At 36.2% G+C, this 23,659-nt stretch overlaps 2 protein-coding genes across 7 annotated transcripts in view; both read right to left on the reverse strand.

Annotated features, from left to right (window-relative positions):
• The window catches only part of LOC132702286 (uncharacterized), a 42,065-nt gene extending 28,476 nt beyond the window's left edge, over positions 1-13,589 (reverse strand). The window contains exons 1-3 of one of the 5 annotated variants that reach the window (XM_060670827.1): positions 13,391-13,589; positions 3,777-4,258; positions 2,628-2,978 (exon numbers count right to left, since the gene is read on the reverse strand). In XM_060670827.1, coding sequence (XP_060526810.1) covers positions 2,628-2,978; positions 3,777-4,108 — 683 coding nt within the window. In that variant the 5' untranslated portion in view covers positions 4,109-4,258; positions 13,391-13,589. Of the gene's footprint in view, positions 1-2,627; positions 2,979-3,776; positions 5,013-13,292 lie in introns of those variants that run through there. The other 4 variants (XM_060670825.1, XM_060670824.1, XM_060670831.1 and 1 more) reach the window with 4 other exon arrangements.
• Positions 13,590-22,526: 8,937 nt separating this feature from the next.
• The window catches only part of LOC132701952 (synaptic vesicle glycoprotein 2A-like), a 33,214-nt gene continuing 32,081 nt past the window's right edge, over positions 22,527-23,659 (reverse strand). Inside the window, exons 9-11 of one of the 2 annotated variants that reach the window (XM_060670304.1) lie at positions 22,845-23,004; positions 22,674-22,789; positions 22,527-22,622 (exon numbers count right to left, since the gene is read on the reverse strand). In XM_060670304.1, coding sequence (XP_060526287.1) covers positions 22,564-22,622; positions 22,674-22,789; positions 22,845-23,004 — 335 coding nt within the window. In that variant the 3' untranslated portion in view covers positions 22,527-22,563. Of the gene's footprint in view, positions 22,623-22,673; positions 22,790-22,844; positions 23,005-23,659 lie in introns of those variants that run through there. The other variant, XM_060670305.1, reaches the window with a different exon arrangement.

A 23,659-nucleotide genomic window follows, 5' to 3' on the forward strand; every position in this document is an offset into this window, starting at 1 on the left:
AGGTATAATAATGATAATAACGTATTTATTTTGGTTCAAAAACTTTTTCGATTTGGTGGTTTCGTCCAATCCAATGTTGATTATTTCACGCCTACACATAATATTCCCTTCATAACCAGTATTTTTTGTGTGAAGGTTTGAACATTTAAACACGAAAAACGAAAACAAATATTGACTTCTTAATTTCATATCTTTGTCTTCTTTCAGTGTCCTATCAGTTATCTGATCTTGGCAACCACTTGGGAGAAAGCATCTTGGGCTTCTGCCGGTTTAAAAAGTACTCCTGTGGGCCGGTATCCAGTCGAGTCGCGTATGTTAAGTAGCCAGGACATCTGTTTGCTACCGACTCCTCGTCTACTTTCAATCTTTCTCTCCATAATCGTTCTGAAAAGATGGTATTTTTCGCCCCTCATTATGTGCCCCAGATATGCTACTTTCCTTCGCTTGACAGTTGTGACAAGCTCGCATTGTGTCTTTGCTCTTCTCAGAACTTCCTCGTTGGTCATGCAGTCCACGAAATTTTTAAGATTCACCGAAGGGTCCACGCTCAAATGCTTCCAGACGGTTTAAGGTGTTGATCTTCAGTGTCCAAGACTTGACTCCGTATAGAAGTATAGACCATTTAACCATTCGCCGTCGAAGAGCCATATTCAAGCTATTATTGCAGGACTCTGACCTCATTGAGCAAAAACTGGAACGCGCAATCTCAATTCGGTTTTTAATTCCTATATCCAGGTCAAGGTTATCTGTAATCAGAGACGCTAGATATTTGAAAATTGAGATTCTTTCTATGCGCACTTCGTTTGATGCCAGATGAGCATTTCCATTCGGTGGGCGGCTAAATATTATAAATTTAGTTTTTGTTTTATTTGTCTTCAATCCCATTTCTTTGCTGATGGTGGTCACACTATCTAGAAATCGGAGGCCGTCTATGCTTTTTACCTGAATAACAGTGTCGTCTGCACATCTCAATTTATTTATTGGTACCCCATTTACCTTGATGCGTACATCCCTCCTCTCTAGTGCTATTTTAAAAATAATGTCTAAATACAAGTTAAATGGAAGGGGAAGAGAATACAGCCCTGGCGTACACCCCGGCATATCCTTATACCATCGCTCAATTTATGGTCAATGTTTACATTTTCCGTCTGGTTCCAACATAAGTTTCTAATGATTTGGAGGTCTTTTTGGTCGACTCCTGCTCTTTGTAGGGCTTGAATGAGTTTCGTATGCTGTACGCTATCGAATGCCTTTTGATAATCAATGAAGCAAGCAAATACGTCCTTGCACTTGTCTCGGCAACAGGGCTTCCCTAATCCCAAATCCGTGCTTGAAACCAAATTGCGTCTGATCAAATTCGAGCTCACATTTAGCTCTTATCCGGGTAAGAAAGTCTTTAGCAGGTGGCTCATGATACTAATTAATCTGTAATCTTCAAACTATTTAAATATATTGAGCATTAAATATGTATTCTACATATCTTCATTCTAAACAAGAATTTTGAAGTTCCTGAAGATCTTCTATTTCTTTATTATGAAAGGCACATGGCACACTATGGTACAGTCATCCAGAGATGACAGGATGAGTAAGTCACACAGTCTTAATCTGACGTTGTTAAGATCTTTGCCAAATATCATAAGCTAAGTTTTATTTGTATTTATAATCAGCCGGTACTTCAATAAGAATATTTGAACACGATTTGGGTCATCAGTTGTAGGTACATCATGTGATCCAGCTTATTTAGACAATTACCCAGGTCCGTAATATATGATGTGGAGAGAAGTAGTCGAATAATGCTACCCTAGGGCACACCACCTTCCATCACTAAATATTCAAATCCATAGGACTCTTCTGTCTCTACATCTTGAAATTGCGTCCATTTTGTCCTCGTCCAACTACCTTCTCAACTACCAAAAGCTGTGGCAACGGACCATCTTTCTGAGGTCAAAAATCAGTTCTTTCAAAATATTTCGAATTCGTCCATGCCCTGCGTATAATGAAATTCAATTTAAAACCTCAAAAATCCTTAAAAAATCCAAACCTAAATCCAATAATTTAAAGCTTACTCAGCATTACTCTAAAATATCTAAAATCTAATCCCGATATCGTAATTCTCAAAAAAGATCAAGGAAATGCTACCATGATAATCAATCGTGATTATGATGGTCAATTTAAAAAAGATCCTATAAAACTGTTATTAAGGCTTGTTCTCTATCAGAATCCGTGAAAAAGTTTGTCACTCCTCATGACAATAAAGTTCCTCATCGCCATGGATTCTCTAAGATTTACAAACCACCTCTTCGACCTATTGCCAGTACCATTGGTTGTGCAACATGCAAGTACCCGCTAGCCCTGGATCACAAGCTGTCTTAGAATTAGAGTAATAAGAGTAATATCGTTGAATCGAATCCAGACGAATCCCTTTTAAACTTGTAATTTAAATAAGCCTTCTTTTCGTTGCGAGTGGCAGATTCAACAGAATTTCGCAACTGTGTGTAAGAGGTCGAATTTTACTAATGAATTTGATATTATTCGTGAACCAAGGCGCATGGAAACTAGAAAACCTAGATGTTTTAAAAGAAGCGTGTTTGTTACAAAAGGTCGGGATTGAATTATGGAAAACGCACCTGAAAGCGGCCTTCACTTTGGTCCATTTAGAGATTTTGGCAGGCTTGTCGCATTTCACCATCTCCTTCTTGTCTCTGTCGTCTCGCTCGAGGCTCTGCACGCCGTCGAGCGTCACTTGTTTTTCGGTGCCTGATCCACTGCGGTGTCTTCTTAGTATAGACGGCCTGAGGTTCTTGCACTGCTTCTGGAGTTCCTTATTTTTGGCCGCGGTGTCTTGCAAAATGGATTCAAGGATGGTTTCGGCGAAAGCTGCGTCCTTGTCCAGGTCTGGATAGACTTCGTCGATGTTGATGCGGTCCAGGTTTGAGTGGAATTTGCCGAGGTTGTTCAGGTGTTCCAGGTCACGTATTCTGAAGAAATTATTGATTAAATAAGTTAATATTAATTAATATTCTATGGTTACTGTATTGGCCGCTTTTGGTTAGCGACAACCTGTTTGGTGGTTACCTGAAGGCAGTATTTTTGTTAAGTTAGGATGGTGAGCTTCAACTTCATCTTTTGCAGTCCTTGCAATAAAGCCTCTTATTGTTATATCCAAAGCTGCATCAACCAAGCGAATATTTCGGAAGTTAAAAAATAAAAATTTAAGTTTCAAAAATTAAAGGCAAACTCAAAACCAGTTAAATGAAGAACAGGAAACCTGGGAATTAAATATAATAGCTGACAGGAGTAGCTGACACAACAAGTGCTGGAAAAACTAAAGTTTTGACTATTTTAAAAGAAAACATAAATCCAAGCCATATGGTACCAGAAAAATCCACCAATTACATAAAGGAGATGCCGGTAGAAGAATATAATTTTGCAGATGGTTTATCGGAAAATGCAATGAGAGCATTAATTTTCCATTGTCTATTGTTTGGAGTGATGAAGCAGGAATTGCCATTAATGTAGAAGGAGTATTTATTATCAGCAAGATGTTTCTCAAAAATTGAGCCCTTGACCTATAGGTCGATTTAGCTCTATCTAGATGAGAAATACGGTTTTCCTGGTAAATCACACCAATTACGACCATCAGGAGAACGACATGCAACGACGAAAAGCTCCAAGAACTTGATAGAATAGTGAAGAGTAGTAAACAATGGCATGAAAAACATGCAGAGGGCAACATTATTACGGATTTGAATACCCATTAAGGAAAAACTAGTTACCTTCGATGGAGCTTGACGTTCTGCTCCCTCAGGTCCAACATCTGTTCCATCAGTTTGTAGAGCTTCTCCAAATGATCGAAAGCCTCCTCGGTGATGATGGCCGGTGCGAACGTGGACGTAGATCTCGAATATATACTCTTGTGCAGCAGGTCTATGTAGTCCAACACCTCGTTGTCCTTGTCCCTATCCTGCGTTGCAGGGTTGCTGGAGGTACCCGCTTCTGTCGTAGGATCTGGCGGGGGTGTCGGAAGTTTAACGACAGTCTTCCGCTTCCTCGATGACTTCTTCGGGGGTAGGTTCGAATCATTTGGAGTCGCGACGTCTTCGTTCATTATAGCCTCGAGTTTTACATAGTCGCGTTGCTTTCGACGGGAGTCGTTTCACTCTTGTTTATTCATTTTTTAAATATTTACTCAGGCAGACCTGGATGTTTGAGAGTATTTTTAGACACCGGTTTCTTTCAATAAGCCACCGTGGTTGCACTTTCGCGAGAACACGTTCGAGAATTGATAATTATCCCGAAGGTTACGACGGAAATAGAGGCCAAACGTGCATCGGCCGGTCGCACAGACACAAGAGTATACAGGGTGGTCCATAATGAATGGGTCATAGAGCAACCGCAGACTCTAGACACAATGTTGCTGGTTTCAAAGATACAGGGTATTGGAGTTTAATTTTGAACTTTCTGTTTGTTCCATGATTTGAAGAAAATGACATCAAAATTTGAACCAGGAGGCCTTTGGGGGTGATAAACTTGAATCTGGATCTTTCTAGTTTTGGGTTCGCTTGAAAGGACTAGTTAATAAGGAAGAAATGACATCGGTTGAGGATGTTCTACAGGAAATTAAAAAAGAAGGTGGTGACACTAGAAAGCCAGAAGGTACCCTGTTCAAATTATGTGAAATTAGATAGATAGAATTGTATAAGTAGGGTAAAGCTATTAGAAGGTATTTTACTTGCAACTAGGCAGAATATGTTGATGCACCTGCTCATTGCATATGAAAGTTTTGGATTCGCTTGAAAGGTTTTGTTTATAAGGAAGAAATCGCATCTTCTTATGATGTTCTACATAAGATTCAAGAAGAAGATGACATTCGAAAGAAAGAAGTTACCTTGTTCAAGGTTGTCCTTATAGATTGGGTAAATAAGGGTAAATCTATTAGAAGACATTTATTTTATTTGCAATAAGGCAAAATCGAACAATTTAGAGATGCGTTATGTAATAATAAAATTCAAACAAAATAAAAGGAAACGAAGCACTAAGACTGTATTTAAATAAGAGAATGACGGACATTTTGTTCAGTAACTGAAATGGTTCTGGTTTTATTTCTTTAAAATTATTACATCCTTCTTGGTTCCATATACAAAGCGTACATTGACATATGCTTTCTGGGACATGTAGGTTTAATGTGTTTGACTTTCAGAGTCGAAGCCTACTTCAGTTTACAATTTATAATGAAAACTAGCGTCGTCAACAAGCAACCTAACAACTAAGTTCCAAATCAGATTTCTCACACCCAAAAAAAACTTTTTATCTAATTTTTTACATAATTCTCTTCAGAATTCAATTCAATTCAAATTATGCAATAAACAATAAATTGAATATCAATCTTTAAACGAGCAACATTTTGTTAAAGCATTTCTGGCTCGAGTGGTGTAATTAGATGTCTAGAACCTACGGTTACCGTATGACCTATTCATTATGTATGCACCCTGTAAGAACGGATTGTTAATTAAACGAAAAGATGGAAATTCCCCAGCTTTTTTCGTATTTGAGTTGCAGGGGTATTCTTTATTTAATGATTTATGGAAAATTTAATGAATGTTACTTATACAGGGTGTCTAGCCGGAAAATTCGTCGATGAGAAAAATGTAAGTAGCGAAAATTTGGAATTAAACTTATGTGAAGTTGGCAAGTCCGGAAATACCGGAACTGGATATTTAATATATTAAATATACAAACATAAATATTAAAAATATAAATAAAATAAACGGTGGCCCTATATGTCCTGGAAAATTTTAGACATATTTTTTGTATAATATTCTAAACTATATTTCACCGTCTCCGTGACATTTAACATTTTATGTCAGATATGACGGTTGATTGAATTGTTGATCTGTTATGGCAAAACTAAAAGTAGCGAGAATTTGAAAATTTTTAATTAAACTCGTGTTGGTTCATTGGGGTGCGATCCATCCAGATATACCGAAATAGGTATTCATATATCTCATGAAGAAGGGATCCTAAAGACGAACCTTGGGGTATTATGGGGAGTAGATGTGAATTCATATGAATAACAGAGACGATTAGTTTTCAATTAAGCAGATAGGCACCAAAACATGAATAGGCAACACTACGTATTCCAAGCTTATCGAGTGAAATTGGGTGAGGCATGCAATAAAAGGCCCTGAACAGGTCATAAAAATCAGCTTCGATCCAATCTCTCCTCTCCACGAAATCTCACTTAATAGTAAAGATAGATGGATAATACTTTTTCGAGAAACAAAATATGCTCCAAACAGAATTTTCATAGCTCCTTTGATTTTTAAGACAGAAAAGTAAAAAGTCGGCTGACTTTTTAACCATTATTCAGAAATCAGGATAATACTTTATTAATATTGAAGTTTTGAAAAAAAATTAGTTAGTTTGGTTAGTTGGTCACGACTGGTTATCAAGAAAAACCTCTATTTAATTTAAAACAGAACAATTTAGGTAATTTTTAATTGACCTAAAAGAAATACACTACTTAATATAAGTTCTAAAAAGTTAAAAATCGTTTGAATTCGTCCTGTGTCGGTTGTTGATAAATTCGAAATTGCTGACGTTTCGCCAACCCTCTTGTTGGCTTCTTCAGAGCTTAACTGAAACCGGGTTGCGTTCTACTCTGTACTTGCTTAAAACTTCCACAGGCTAGTGTAACTCTGTTTACAAATCCAGAGATAGACGTCATGAAATTGCTTCCATTATATCCCCATTCGAGTTCGGTACCCTTTCAAATGTGATTGATTTGTGACAAAGTTGAAAATTTACCCCAAGTATTATCGCAAAGAGGAAATCCTCTCGACCAGCTAATTTGTTTTGAAATCGTAAAAATCCTTTAAAAATCTCTAAAACCTATTACCGATATCGCAATTTTAAAAGCAGCTACGATAGCCATGAACACAACTGACAACTTAAAAAAATCCTACGTCGTCCATGGAACGAAATCTCAAATCTGTTATTAAGGTTGCTTCTCTATTAGAATCCGTGAAAAAGACTCTATAATTCCTCGTCTCTACGAATTTCCTAAGATTCGCAAATTATGATTACTGTTTTGAACTATTGTGAGGACCATTTGTTTTCCAAAATATTATCTTGCGAAATATCTAATTTGTATATTAAAACCCTTTACAGGCAAAACTGATTGTTTCGTACTCAATTCTTTTACTTCATTGAACCAAGATCAGAAAATTAGTTTCGACTTAGAATCACTTCAGATACTTTAAAATCTGTGAAGCTGGAACCAAAACTTCTCATCTTAATTCAAAATTGCTTGTTTGGAACACATTGGAACAAATTTTATGAAAAGTCAGCGAATCGATTTGGGGAAGCTTTTGAGAAGAAAGCTGTCGGAACCTTTCATCTAAAAACAAAATTGTTTAAATGCTACGTTGATGTTATTTTTAGCTTTTCACACCCTAACATACATAGCGCCATGGAATTAGAAACTATAATGTCCTCCAATTCTTCTTATATTAACAAAAAATCAGACCTAACATTGGATCCCTCCTAGAAACCTAAACACCCAAAAACTTAAGCAGACTGAAAATAATCGCTTATCAAACCTCTTGTTTACAGGGGCGTAAAACTATCTGGGTCACTGAACCCAGAATTTAAACACCTTACATAATATCAGATTTTATCATTTACACATTAGAGATATTAAACGTTCTATCACAAATTACACTTCACCGCAACTTTCCAAAGAAAATGAATCCGAAAGCAACTCCACACTTGCCACTGTGGGCCTTTATTAAGTTCAAAACATCACTGACCATATATAAAAAGTTCTTGAGAAATATGACCACTTGTATACAAATCTCTCAACCTCTTCGATCGATCAAAAACGAAATTGCGTTTAAGGGACCAGGGGTTTTCAACATTCCATGAATATCCATTTGACTCAAAGGACATGAAAGAGCATTAAGACTACGACAAATAAACCCATCAGCAGTTACCGAACACAACCATGAAACTAAAATTCTTGCATGAAATCAATTCTTGTACCATAGAAAAATCCAAGAGAGGTCGACAGGTCGAGAGAAGGTCCAGGCCCACTCAAACATTAAATAAGCAGGTACAGAGTACAACATAAGCTCGAAGGAAGCCAGTCCAGAAGCTTCATAAGTAGTAGTACAGTTAGTAGTGGAATTTTCTTTAAAAAATGTGATCAAAGTGGTCCCTTTTTCAGCCCACAAAGTAAACAGATTCACAACTATTCCTGCGATTTACTCTCTAATGGGTTTAACCTGAAGCAGTTCCTCTGAGATCGTGAAAATCGAAAAACAACTATCAATACCAACATTTGGAAATAGGGGCAACATTTCAAAAGGTGGGGTATCAATTTGTCACCTCATTGACAAGCAATTTGACCTCTTTATTTAGCGACGGAAATTACTTTGCCATTAAATTAATCGTGTCAGTTTTCTACTCAAACAAAAGGCGTCAGATAATTGAATTACCGGTCATAATAAAATTAAACGTTGTAATGTTATTGTTCCGGGGAAAGGATCGTATTGCCGAAGGATTGAGGGTAATGCCTACGGAAACCGACACCGGTTCATTGTTTTCGACGTTTTCCCTCTAATATACGATTGCAAGATGGTGTCCGAAACAGTTTCCATTTTAAATTTTGAACCAAGTAATAACAGATCAAGGAGCAACCCGTAATGAAAATATTCAAAACCAATGGCGCATCAAAAGGGAGTTTATGAAATGGGGCAATATGCACCTTTTCCAGGAAAACGTTAAATAAGATGCAATAAAAATAAGAGAAACTATTTTATTTTTTATTTTGTGCCTCCCAATGTTAAAATTAAACTCCAACTCCAACCAGCACAACACCTAAGTATTGCTCCGTTAACCAATACAGGACTCAAATCCCTGCCAGAGAAGACTGGGGAAACGGGCCACCAATCAAGGCAGAAATAACCTGGTATGCTGATGGCTCAAAAACTCAAGAAGGAGTAAGAGCCGGAATATACGAACCCAGGACGAAAAGGAAAATCTCTATTCCAATGGGTAAGCTAGCAACAGTATTCCAAGCAGAGATCACTGCACTAGAACACTGTGCAAGAGAAATAAAAGCGAGGAAGATCAGTAACAAATCAATTGCAATTTACACCGATAGTCAAGCGCTATAAAGGCCATGCAATCTAATAAAATAACATCCAAGTTAGTTCTGGACTGCCATAAGGCATTAAACGAGAGAGCAAGCCAGAACAAAGTTACTCTATCATGGGTACCGGGGCACGGAGGGCGTAAAGGTAATGAAGGCGCAGACGACGCAGCCCGCGAAGGGTCGTCAATGCGCCTGATTGGACCAGAACCCTTTAGTGGGGTGGCCAAACCCGTTGCAAAAACAGCCATCAGGGATTGAATGGACCGCGAATCCCGACGATGGTGGAGGGACATGCCGGGGCAAAGACAGGCCAAGGAATTCCTAAGGGACCCATCGGCCAATTTTACAGCAGACCCACTAAGCTACAATAGGAAAGCTGTAAGAATAATGGTAGGTCTGCTGACGGGCCACTGCAGCCTTAAGAGACATCTAAGCCTGATGGAAGTGGAAGAAAACACAGAATGTAGATTCTGTCAGGAAGAGGAAGAAACAGCCGCACACGTACTGTGCCACTGCGAAGGCCTAGCGAGTGTGCGTTTCCATCTGCTGGGCGATACCAAACCAGAGGCAGAGAGCTATACGAGGGAGCCATTATCGAAGTTGTGGAGTCTGATTAGAGAGACGAACCTGGATAAAGCTCTATAGCTATGGAGAGAGTCACAATAGATCCTCTGGGTCGCAGTGACGGACAGGCTGACTGCTAGCTCTCCCAACTGTTAATCTTAATCTTAATCTTACCCTTCTTTCTGTATAAGGCTATTGCCATAATATTAGTTGGCCATGAGAAATCTATTAGCCAACAAGACTCTGTTGAGATTAAAAAATGAAAAGGAGAAAGAACATTGTTGGAGCCGTAAATAAAGCAACAGACAGTTATTCGCAATTTTAGAAAAAAATAACAGCCAAATTTTAAATTCACAGAAAAAGTAAAAAATATTAAATACTTGCTAACACTAACAAGCATTTTGTTTTTAGATTTTCTCTCAATTTTAATCATTGTGGATCTTGTAACGGGTCTTTCTGGATATTTTCCGTTAAACAAATTACAAACTTCCTCCTGAGGTCTCATTTTATCTGATAATTGATCTGAAAATTGTAGCAATTTAGAAAATTCACTGATGCCAGCATCAGTGATTTTCCAGCCAGCACTTGTGTATTATTATTATTTTTTTAATTTTGCTCATAAAGAGTGAGAGATAGGTACAGCGTATGTTACATATGAGAAATTTGACATAGAATTCGCAAATCAATTTAAAAAATGGCGTTCCATTTAAAAAAAGAACTTAGTATCGATCGGCATTCTGTATAATTTCTGTTTATCGTAAATGAGTATTTAAATAGTTCACTCTATATATATTTATATACAGGTAAGCTGATCAAAAGAAAAACTCTTTTGTGGTGGGCCTTGTCCCAGTTATGTTTATGGTAAAATATATTGTCAGAAGTTAAGACGAAGACGAGTGAGAACGGCGAAATGGGTAACTGTGGTGATGGTGGGAAGACGGCAGCGTTTACCAAATTACCAAATGTTTAAGCATGTAATTCAGTTCGATTGGCTAGCCGAGGCAACACACCTTTCTGCTACGCTGAGCTTTCGGATACGTGTAAAATTATTGTGCAAGGTGAAATTTAAATATGGTTTCCTTAACACTCGAAAGTAAAGACAACATTTTGCTTTTATTGATTTAAACGACCTACTATGTCACGTTTATTAATTTCCGGCTATATTTTCAATAATTTGGCGTTGAAGATACAGGACCACAGGAAAATATTTTTTAATGAAACTATTCAAACAATTCAAACTATCGTTTTAGTTTTTTTTTTGGGGAACGTAAGCAAGGAGCAGTTTCTTTTTGTAATTATCTTCAGTATTGGTTTTATTGAAATCTGGAGCGAGCATATACGACATTTTTTGTAATTTAAGGTCACTTTTATGTGAATTTAATCTTTTTTTAACCGGATGTTTGGCCAATATGTATTTTATTTTATTTCGATGGGAACGGTCGCTACGTAACTTATCACTAAGTGAATCTATTCGTGGTGTTTTACAAAATTGTACCCGAAAATTAATGGACATGTATGTATGTATATAATAATATACGATTAATTTAAATCCTGTAACACTTTCCTACAACAGGATCTTGAAATGTTTAATTAAATAGAAGAAGAAATTCGCGATCTTGGGGTAAATGTCATATTGCCAACATGGTATCTATAGGAAGGAGTTATCAAACTTTTGTGTTAGAAGAATTGTTTGGCCTAGCCAGATTTGAATAGCATTGGGATATGCATTATCATTTCATTTCTTTTCATTGAATACGTATTCTAGATTATGTGCATATTAAGATGCCGTAACTCAATTCCATATATGGTTTGTGATCAATAACCCTAATTTATGAAATCATAACTCACACTCATAAATTGCTGGTATCTTCTAATTACTTTTAATAGTACCTGCCTTGGACAACATACCCTCACCCTTAAAAACGTTCATAATCAGTGAAGAAACATTTTTTATGTACGGGATGGTCATATAGGGTTAGTAAAAATTACAGGAGTGATACCTGAGAGTTTAATATGTAATGTTAAGCAAAAACAATGTTGTCAAATTTACCACTTTTATTATTTATTTTTGTTGCAGTTTTGTTTCTATTAATTACTGAGTTACGGCAACACCGCTTTTTGAGTAAAGAGAAACGAAACGCTTAAACACAGGGTGCCCGAATTATTTATTTTAGAAACAAATGTTAAATAAAAAGTTATAGATAATACTAAAACAAGCAATTTGAAATTATTTAAAAATATGTACTGCGAGATTCATAAATATTCGAGAAACAAAACTTATATTTTTTAAATGCAACACCATGTACATTAGTAGATACTTCGTTTTCCACTCAATGACCCAATGTGGAGTTGTAATGAGTGTTGTTTAATTTTTTCCTCAAAAATGCCCTGTGTTTAATGCCCTATATTTTTGACGTCGTTTCCGACAGCTGCAACTTTATTATGCCATCAATTTGATAACATATTTGTCTTGAAGTTCGGATCACTTATCCAGTGAATAAAATCATATTAAACACCTTGTACATTATCACTTATCTTATTAATGCTCTTTTAATTTTATTAAGCATTTCCTACACCTAAACTTTGATGGATACACATTTTTACGAACACAATTCCGAAAATTTGTCAAATTATGCGAAAAAATTGTAATAAGCCGAGGAAAATAGAAGTAAATAGGTAAACTTTTTATTTTGTGAAAAAAATGTTTCCTTTTCTTCCAATAATTCAGAAATTCGGCTCAAAATATGGAACAATAAAATATTGTTTTCATTTCTCAGTTTTTTTTTGTGTTTTGCAGTTTTGTTCTTAGTTTTTAAGCGTTATATCTGGAACTAGTAGCAATATTAATATTGCATTTTTTTAATTATCCCTATCGTAAAATTATGTTTCAATTGTTTTTTCAAAGTTGCGCCGTTCGTAAATTTATTGTTGATTTGATAATTATTTTCGGGTTAGATTTTGCATTAACATGCAACAAATGCTGTTATCTAATGGAATTGTACTTAATTGGTCACTGTAGACTGTTCACGTTAAGGTAATATTTGTTTTGTTTTCCCACGATTTGAATATGTTCAGTGTGTATACATACCTCTGATATGATAATTAATGGAAGTGCAATATACAGGGTGTTCTATTTGATTTTTTTCACGAAAATGTATGTTTATTTTGAATCATCGTGTATAAACGATTAAAACTAACTTCAAGACAAGTATTGGGTAAATGACTGTACATCTGTATAAAATTGCACATATCAGGTGAAAATGCAATAATATACAGGCTGTTTCATTAAAAAATATATAACTTCGGTTTCCCGCATATTTATAAATCATATATATAGCATATAGCATTTAACAGGTAACATTTTTTTCTTCGACACTGCCAAAGCTGGAACGATAAATTTCAATACCTGGGGGTTTCGAATATGCAGAGTTCAAGAGCAGTGTTATCACATTTTCCACTGTTAATAAAGAAATTGTTGACAACTCGGAATTTTGGAGGTTTCTGAATTTTAGAAAGATTCCAGCTGTATATTGCGTAGCAGAATCGTTTTTCTTCTGATCAGCATACCTACCGATTGACTTCCACAAAAGGTTTTGCCTTCTCAATTTATTTCAGATGACCTGAGAACTATTGCTCCACAGGCCAGAAGTTTGTAGGTAATGAACTCACAATACGGATTAACTTATTACGCTGCCGAGCTAGCATCATCGTGACAATTTCATTTTCGAATTCGATACTTCACTTCGTCCATTATTATCCGACGTAACGCGAAGTGCTCTATTTTTACCGGAACAGTAAGGAAAGCGTTACGGAATTTCCGCGTGCGTCTAGCGTCGCGTATCGCGCTATACGCGTCGCGACGTCCGAACTCTGACTAACCGACGCTCCGCGTCCAGACGTCGGCGTCGGTCGTTTCACGCCTGCCGTACTTAGAGACCGTAAAGTACCGGGTGGGCAGCCGTAGTTAAAACACGCGATACTGTTTGCTTTGATTGTCGAAATCGTTGAACGCAAGCCAAAAATTATCGATACAGATTTGTTTTGCGAAGGCAATTTCGGTCGAACGGTGCCCGTGTCGAGTTTTTATTGAGTTCCGCGCGATGCAGTAGACTTTAATCGAAATTCCCGAATTTGGGGTTTTTCCATGTGTGATGTAAGATTAAACGGAATTGGAAAGATCCCGAGTCTGTTTCGTTTTGGTTAAAGTTTAAATCTTTTCTAAAAGCACCTTAAAGGGGGTTTACGAAAGACGCTGCAATATTTAAGAAGGTGAAGACCAGGTAACTAACTTGGCAGCAATACTTGGAGAAGGGGAGAGTTCTAACAAATAATTCTTCAAAGTTTCCATGTCGTCGTGATGCAAACTTCTTTGTTCTTTTATTTCTAATACCTTTACTGTCAAATAAAAAAAAGTATATTATGCAACAAGTGCGGTAAACGGCATTTGACTCACGAGTTTATTTGGCACCAGCGAAGCGAGTGCTTAATAAGCGAGTGAAATAAAGAGTTTATCAAACGTGTTGCATACTATACTTTTTATTCGACCGTCAAGAAAAATTCACAATTTAACAAATTAAAAATAATAACACATTATCGTACCATTCAAACAACATATTTTTCTATTCCCGTCTGTAAAATACCTATTTACGCACCGATCTAGCGTGCGGGAAGCGTCGTTTTACCACGTCGGTTTCGCTTCCCACGAATCCGAGCCACTTCGAACATTTCCGGGATTTTACCGCACGGGTTTGGAGCAATCGGATGTTTTCGGAGATATTTCCCACGCTTTGAATTTTGACGTTTGTCATTTCTGACGGTCATGTCAGTGAATGTATTCGTGTTTTGCGAAAATGTACCCAAAAACTAACGGTCGTAGAAAAAGTATAGTATGCAACACGTTCGGTAAACTTTTTCACTCACTCGTTTATTAAACACTCGCTCCGCTCGTGTCAAATAAACTCGTGAGTCAAATGCCGTTTACCGCACTTGTTGCATAATATACTATTACCAGTTGCCATGAAACCTAGTCGTTTATCGTTTCGATCGGTTCTGCTCTTTTTTAACTGTGTACGTTAGACAGAGAGAGAGATGTATTATTGGATATATCATATAAACAACGGAATGAACACAATTTTAAAACGTTATAGTGTTCATTTAACTCTTTCAATTGATCATTAAGTAGTTTGTTTAAAGAAAAAGACTGTAATTGGAAGAAAATTCATCCAGGAATAGAGCTTTTACGAGGATTACATTTTTAAGATAGTAAAACCAAAAAAATGCAGGTCCTTCAATTTTGTTCTGTTTGTACTCATGAGACATGAATATTTGAAAATGGTACCAATTGGTCTTGGCAAGATATTAATATAAAAACTGTAAAAACCACTAAAGTTCGTGGGAACGGTATGTAAAATTTTTGGGGGAAACTGAAATTATAAATGTCACTTTACTTACCGACTAGATTTTAATTGAAGCTTATAACACGTAGTATTTAAATTGTCTGATATATTGCATAACATTTTTCTGTGTATTAGTGTTTGGGTACATTTTTGCAAAACAACACAAATACATTCACTGACATGACCGTCAGAATTGACAGAGGTCAAAATCCGATTATCCGATTGCTCCGTAACCTGTGCGGTAAAATCCCGGAAATATCCCAAGTGGCTCGGATCCGTGAGAAACGAAACTGACTTAGTAAAGTGATGCCTCCCGCGGGCTAGATCGATGTGTAATTAGGTATTTTACAGACAAGAGTAGAAAATAGTATATTAGCAACAAGTGCGGTAAACGGTACTCGTTTATTAAACACTCGCTCCGCTCGTGTCAAATAAACTTGTGAGTTAAAAAGTTTACCGAACGTGTTGCATACTATACTTTTTCTACGACCGTTAGTTTTTGGGTACATTTTCGCAAAACACGAATACATTCACTGACATGACTGTCAGAATTGACAAACGTCGGCAATATCAATGACGCTCTTGGAATAAAAATTATTGAAATTCTCCGCTACTTTTTGGTGGCCATTTTCAGAATCAATGTGATTCATATTAATTTGTTTGCTTTTTTTGTTCCCAACCAGTTCTTTTAATGTTTTCCACATTTTCTTGCTGTCGCCTTTACACTGGTCAATTTTTGTGTGATAAAATTTTGTTAGCTCTCTCCTTGACTCCTTGACTCTGAGGTTAATTTAGTCCGCCTAAATTTCTTAAAAGCTTCATTACGCTCCCTGTGTGCCTGCGATAAATTCTGGAGACCACCACAGAGATCTACGGAAATTCACCTTTTTGACTGGTGCGATTTTATCAATGGCTTCAGTTATCTTTATGAAATTCTCATAGATCATGTCAACATTAGTAGAACTATAATTCCAAGTCTTGCCATACAATTCTACGATTATTTTATCCATATTATCTGCATCGAGACTGCGCTTATGCACAACTTCATGCATACTGTCAGAGGAAACTGTCTCTATAAAGCATCCAATTAACATATGATCAGATATCTGGGAAAAATCCCTTGGTATTTCTGTCAATTGATAATCATTTGTAACAATCAAGTCGATTAAGTAAAATGATTATTTATTCCTCTACAGTTGTGAACAGCAGCAGCAATCCTATTTAGTCTTGTTTCATTGGGTTATCATTTTCGAAATGAACATTAAAATCTCCTATTATCATGGTACGATTGGAATAGATAAGTTCGTTCTCCAAAATCTCTTCAAAAAATTAAAAAAACACATCTATATCGCCGTTCGGTGATCTATATACCGAACCAATGATTACAATTTCCGACATCCACGCAAGCTTTACGAATATTGCCCAGTAATTACCGTGAGAGACACCGTTTTTAATAACTTCTGATGAAATGATAGTTTTCACCTATGTTAATACACCGCCTGTATATCGACCCTGACTAAAACAAATAAAATGATTATACCCACGAATGGAAAGTTCACTCTCCTGGAAATCATTGGTTATGTGAGTTTCATTGATACAAAGAACTAACGGGTCGTATTCATTCATACAATTCCGGAGTTCATCTAACTTATTACTAAACCCTTGTATATTTACAGAAAGACATAACTGTTTAGTTTTATTTAGTTGCTATTCATACCGAATTCTTGATTTAACTTTTTCTAATTGTTTTCTATATTCCGTACAATTTCTATCGAAAACATTAGGAATATTCAATATCTACATATGAACTTACAATTGCTACAGCATTTGGTTTGTGATGTACATTGGTCTACTTTATGACTTCCACTGCATTGGGGACATATATAGTTTTCTTGCGGGCATTACAACATTTAAAACATCTGAGTACACTAGAAACTCATATACTGAAAAGCAATCCCAACCAACACGCAATTGTTTTTCATTAACTAAATAATTAAACGAATCCACCGATGTTTCTAGAATTACATTAAAATAATTCTTTCTTGGTGGTTTATATTTTTTAATGAATTTTACATCCAAACAGCTGTTTATATTTTTCACTCTGTTTACAAACATATCTATATCGATCAAGTAGTCGTCAAGAACACCAACAATGACAACCTTTTGTTCTTTTGCTATTGGGATTTTTATGTCGTATTCATTCGACAGTACCTTTTTGCGGCTTCTTGCAGTTTTATCACTGAAGTGTCGGAATTGCATTCATTTCGAATGCCGCCTTGAGCAATCCGCGTAATTTTGTTCACGTTTATATCGGATAGGTCGATTTTCGTAACTACATCCATCTTTACAATTTTTCTAGGTATTTTTTGGTTTAATTAGGACCGGTAACGTTTTGCGTTTGACTATGTCACTAAATTTTTGGTTCTCGCAGGCTGGTTTCACACTTATTTGCTTCACAATAGCATCCACATAGTCCTTTGTTTGCTTCAATAGATCATCACTTTTTTTCGATGCTGTTCAGTTTCGCCGATAGTCTGAGGTCTGGCGTGACAAACACACAACATTCATCGCAAAACCAGAAGATATTTTTACAATCACTTAGAGTTTTGCTAATATTATCTTTCACTTTAACACATGAAGTATGAAAGTGTTTTTCACAGAAACTACAGCATATTCCTTTACTATTATCGATGAAATTATCGGAACATGTACCGCACGACCGTACGCCATTCATGCTGGGCGAGCATGAGTTTCTTTTCCCGCATATTGGTGAATCATACTGTATATTTGAAAATAACTCTAAAATATTTCCTTTTAGTTTCATCTCCAACAGTTGTATATAACATTTTTTTTCTGAAGCAAATAATAAATGCATATATTCATATAGAAAGAGTAAATTTCAAAAATCCAAACTACAAAAGATAGAAACATGTTTCTAACGTTAATGGCTAGAGAAAAGTGTAAAATTTCAAATCATATCCGCATTGGCCCTGAGGTTTGTTCTTGTTCTTTTGCAGGTTGGTAGTCTGTCTGTCGTTAGTCTGGTAGAAAAAAATTTCGCTGCACGAATTCACTTCTTCGCAATCTTCCTGGTAAAGTTAATGGCGACAACGTGAGAACGTCGGGCAACTAAAAATCCTACTGCATTTATTGAGCATGAAAGAGATTCACCAAAGATGAACGTCTTCTGTGCGATACCTTTAACCAAATTACATGGGCCCTCCTGCATGAAGAAAACTGTGAACTAGCTATGATTTAAAACTGGTTATATCCCTAAATCAAAGATGAATCCATTTTCATGCAAGATGGTACCCCGTCTCATTTCGCTCTAGACGTTCGACGTTACTTGAATAGCACCATTCAACTACGTTAGATAAGAAGAGGAGGAAGAGCAGATCAACTTTATCAACGATGGCCTCCCAGGTCTCCGTACCATATTTGAACACTTATCTGTATCCATTAACGTCAGAATTCTGTTTCTAACTTTTGTAATTCCTAAGAAATAATTGTGTGGAATCTGCTCTTTGTTTTCGAATAACCCTTTATTACTTTGACACACTGTCCTCGGATTAAACAGCTTTCGCAAGTTGTTTTCCAGGTTAGACATAACCAAACGACAAGTTCGTCCCCTCGCCAGCTCAGTGATTCAATTCTGTCGAGGTCGTTGTTTGCGTATTACGCGAAAACGGTTTAAATCCAGGATCAGCGAACCCGGAACGTTGCGACGTTTGAGCGTGGTACATTCGTCCCGGTGTTATCGCAATAATTCCCGATATATAATTTTGAAACGCGCTCACAATATTATTAAACACGCCGGACCCGAAATAGACGGATGTTTTGTGATTGGACGCGTTCCGTGTTGTTGACATTTCGTACTCGCCGCGGTTTATTTTCTCAAGAGCGGCCACCGTATACCCGACGGGAATGTTTTCACGCGTTTAGCTTAGTCGCAAACCGAAATCGATGTTGCCGAACGCCGGATTTATAGCCGTCGAACGGCGCAAAGAAAATAGTCTCCAATGCGCCAACCCATTTCTCATCGTCTTGTGACTAACGAATACGAATTAAGGAAAGACCCGGACAAGCTGTAATAATGAAATATGGCCGAACAAGTCCGTACTTTGCTTAGAATTTAATTATGTGAGGTTTTGTTAGGAAAGATACTAGACAATATTTATTTGTTTATGTATGTATTTATGTTTAAATCTAAAATAAAATTACAAATTATTTACGGATATACGATTGTTCTGGGTTTTCTGTATGTTTAACAGAATTTGTGGAGGTATGTTAAAAACTTCGGTTTCTATAAGTTTGAGGATATTGGAGTTAACACGGGGAAAACATTGTTACGACGAATGGTAGATTTCAGTTGGTGCCAAACATGTTCAATGGGATTAAATATACAGTGGTACCTTAAAACTGTATGCCCTAGATTTTTTGCATAATTATCACAGACATATTCCTTTTGTAGGTTCAAGCTTTGTAGAACCTCAATTAATTGCTTTTTGGTATAATCTTCGTGAAAATAAATGTCGTTATTATACATATAGTTTTGGATTGTTGCTTTTGTGTCTACTGTGATAACTTGCATTGTCCATTACAATAACACTATTAGGATGAATGGTTGGAACTAGTTTGTTTTTAAACCAACTTTCAAATAAATCAGCGGTGGTTTTTCCATGGTAATCCAGAGAAGAATCTTTTGGATCCATTTGGAATCCAACCATCTTTAGAGCCAGCATGCAAAATAGTTATTCTTTTACCTCTTTTTGATGGCGCGTTAGTTTTACACTTATTAGTTGAGTCAACCCAACCTTTTTCAGGGTATCATAAGTGTCGAACCAGGTTTCATCCAAGTAAATAGTTCGCCTTTGTTATTCTCTGTAAATCATAATTTTTTCTAGATATTCCAGTCGCCATTTACGAATTCTAAAAGATTCCATTAAAACTTGCCTTTTGTCAATTTTTTAAAATCTAAAACCGATGTGTTGAATACACTTCCATAAGGTAGTTCTGCCACATTTAACACCGATTTAATCTTTTTCAAGCCTCCTAATTAAGATATCTAATGTAGGCACGCTTTGTTCCTCGTATAACTGGTAAATTTTACGCCGTATTATATCTTGATCACTTTCATCTACACTCGAGAAAATGTCAGCATCGCTTCTTTTTTTACTCGCTGAAATGGGATTATTCACAATTTTCCATATAGTTGATGTTGGAATTTTCGTCAATGTGGCCGTTTCTTCTAAAGATGCTTGCTTGCTGGCACCATGTTCAATGAAAATCAAATAAACTTGTTAATAACTTCCATAGTCTCAATAGAATAGTGTTTTCTATATTTGGGCGGCAGCATCTTCTGAGATACACTAGACTCGTACATAATTTGCATAATTCGCGCACGATTCAACACACGCTGTATTACACATGAAATAAGAATGATTACTAATAAACTTCAACTAAGTAGTATACCAAATCAAAGAGTATTAAGCACAGGTTATTTTCTATTACGGACCACAATTTTACCTGAAATTAAATTCCGAAACTTTAGGTAATAATCTTGTTGCATTGTATGAATAATCCCATTCAAAAGCAATTGGTCACTTTCGTATATCTATGAACAGACCATACCTATTTAAACTTTATATACGTTTTAACAATCTAACATTGGCTCATTCGGTTTACAGAAAACCTATGCACACAGACCGATACCTAAAAGCATTGTCACATTACCATCCGGCCCAAAAATCATCAGTTTTCAACTCTTTTGTTTACAGAGCCAATAAAACCATTTCAACCCGAGTCACTGAACCCACAATTAACACATCTTACATCCGCTCTTCTATGTAACAAATTCGATATTAGAAATATTATGCCTTCCAACACACAATACACTTCCAAAGGCAATCAGTCCTAAAGCAACCGCACACTGTTGTCTTACCTTACATTCAAAACATTACTGACCAGATATCAAAAGTTATAAAAAAGTATAAAGTCAAAACCAGATTTATCAGTCTTCGATCCAGCAAAGAGTTACTATGAGTTTGCGGCATTTCTTGGGTGTGTGGCAAAGAATACATTGGAGCGACCGGACGGAAAATATCAGCTAGGCTCAAAGAACATGAAAGAACCTTAAGACTACGACAAATAAACTTATCATCAGAAACAGGAAATCAAATTTTATTCGATAAAACTGCACGGAAAATCTATAGAAATTTATAAGCAACCAAACAATCTTAACCGCAACTCACCAATGTGAGAATCAGTCATCCGAGACAATATTCATGCGTCTCTTTTAGCTCCGCCCCCCCTTAAACAGTATATATCAGGTGAAGAGTAGAGCGCGAACCAGTTTCAGTTAAGTTTAACTTAAGTTTCTTTGAAAAATTTTCTGAATATTTAGAAATCGTCATGTCTTATGGATAGTTTGCCAAGTAATTGGAGGAATGTAGGATACACCACAGCACTGCTAAGGTGCTTTCTGCTGGACGTGGGGTGCTTCTAAAATCCAATACGAATCTGAATATTTGTTTTGGTTAGCACAATAGCATCCCAGCTAGCCAACAGTTGTCCCCTTTATCCGATTTTCCTTCTCCTGGCTCTTTAATCCAACTCCATGGCCTCTGTAATAGCCATCCTTTGGATCTGGTCATGGCAACATTGAGGGATAGTCCCTTTGTGTGCTTTCTTTGTTAACTTACTATCGAGATTCTCTCCAAGGTGTTTTACCTCCTCAGCGAAGCTTAGTTTTGTACTTAAAAGCTTCAGTATGACCAAATCGCCTAGTTTCCTTTTTCTTGGAAAAAGAATTTTTAGTTATATTATTTCTTATTACTTTTGCAATTCACAAAAGCAATATCAAAGCGGTCAATGAGAAATCAATTTTCGTGAATAATTTTGGTGCAACTGCCTAACGAAAATCTTTTACATTTGTAGTCATCAAAATGTGGAATGAATTTATAAAATAATTTAAAAAATTACAACGGCAAGAACTTTTCTAAACATGTAAAACTAAAACTGCCCGCTGAGAAACAATATTTGTAACATATTATTATATATGAGACACTTGAGTAAAAAAAATAGTAGAGAATTTTATAATATTCTTCGTCTGAACTATCTTTCCTTTTCTCCACTGATCTCCCCTATCCAACCCTTCCACCCTTCCCTTAATTGTCTGTTTTTTTTTCTTGTTATTTTTAGAATTTCTGTAATATATATATGTACATTTTGCCTCGACTTCAAATAATTTTTGTTGCTATCATTTTGCAGAGTTTGCTCGCACTTCCTCTCTTTTTAGGTGGTGAAATGTCATCGGTTTTTTAATAGAAAGAAATCCTTCCTGCACTTTTAAAATATTACCATTGGAAATGGCTGTTATACTGAAAAAATATAAATTGTTTGATTGATTTCCGTATTTATTGTGTACCATCGACAAATGTTTGAGCCTTATTCGATCATAGGTCGTCCTTTGAGTTCTTTTAGAAAACAGGAAAACACTGCTGACCCTGGAAAATGCACTGCGGGTAATGAAAGCACAATGCCATTCACATATTTACCGAAAAATACAATTCCAGATATCAGGTTGAAGGCCTTGTGGTCGATGGCTATGTGATTGATGAAGACTACCGCCAATAACAGCCCAAAAAAATTGGTTACTCCGCACATTGTGCCCCTAAAACATAAGTTTGTGACCTTGCAATCATATTTTTTGACAATTACCATATTACCTTATCACGGTCGGGTAAGATTCTACACTAACCAGAGCCTCCATAGAAGCGACGCTGCTGATTGACATCAATACGAAGCAGGCACAGATGATCTTCACGGTAAAATTACCTGCGTACGCCATTGCTATGGAGGCGCTGCTTGCCATTAGCAATCCTACAACTGATTATATTCATCCGCCGTTTCAACTGAAAAGTCTCTATACATGCCAATAAATTTGCTATAAAAACATCGACCAAATTTTCTTCTTTTTAATATCACGAACGGCTGTAACCATACAAAAATAATAGACTAGACTGGAACAGAAATTTGTAGGGAATTGTGCTATAACATATATTACTGTCAGAGCGAAGAATTGAGTAGTGAGGTAATTGTTTCCTATCTAAATGAATATATACAATTGTTTAAATTTTTTACTAAGGTTGGCATCATAAAATTTAAATGCCTTAGATCAGATATAGTTAAGAAACTTTATTTTTGTTGCTGTGGCATTAGACTAAAAATTCGAAGAGATTTAGATACAGCACCTACCACTCAAATATTTAGTGTACAGGGTGGTTATCTCAATAAGTACGACACGGTGTCCTTTGCATTCCATTTAAAAACCGGAACTCCCTGTATACCTAAAAGTATTATAAATAAAATATATACTTAGGGTCAAACACTTTGTCGTATTTATTTTTTTTTAATATATAATCTTTTTTTTTTAAATAATCTTCATATTACGAATCAACTGTATGTCAAAACTTTATTGGGTTTTTACACTATAAATGACAGCACAAACCAACCGTAATGAACTTGAACTTGATTTTTTTGT

This window comes from Cylas formicarius, unplaced genomic scaffold (genome assembly GCF_029955315.1).
Source record: "Cylas formicarius isolate icCylForm1 unplaced genomic scaffold, icCylForm1.1 PGA_scaffold_5__7_contigs__length_24384050, whole genome shotgun sequence".
NCBI classification, from domain to species: domain Eukaryota; kingdom Metazoa; phylum Arthropoda; class Insecta; order Coleoptera; family Brentidae; genus Cylas; species Cylas formicarius.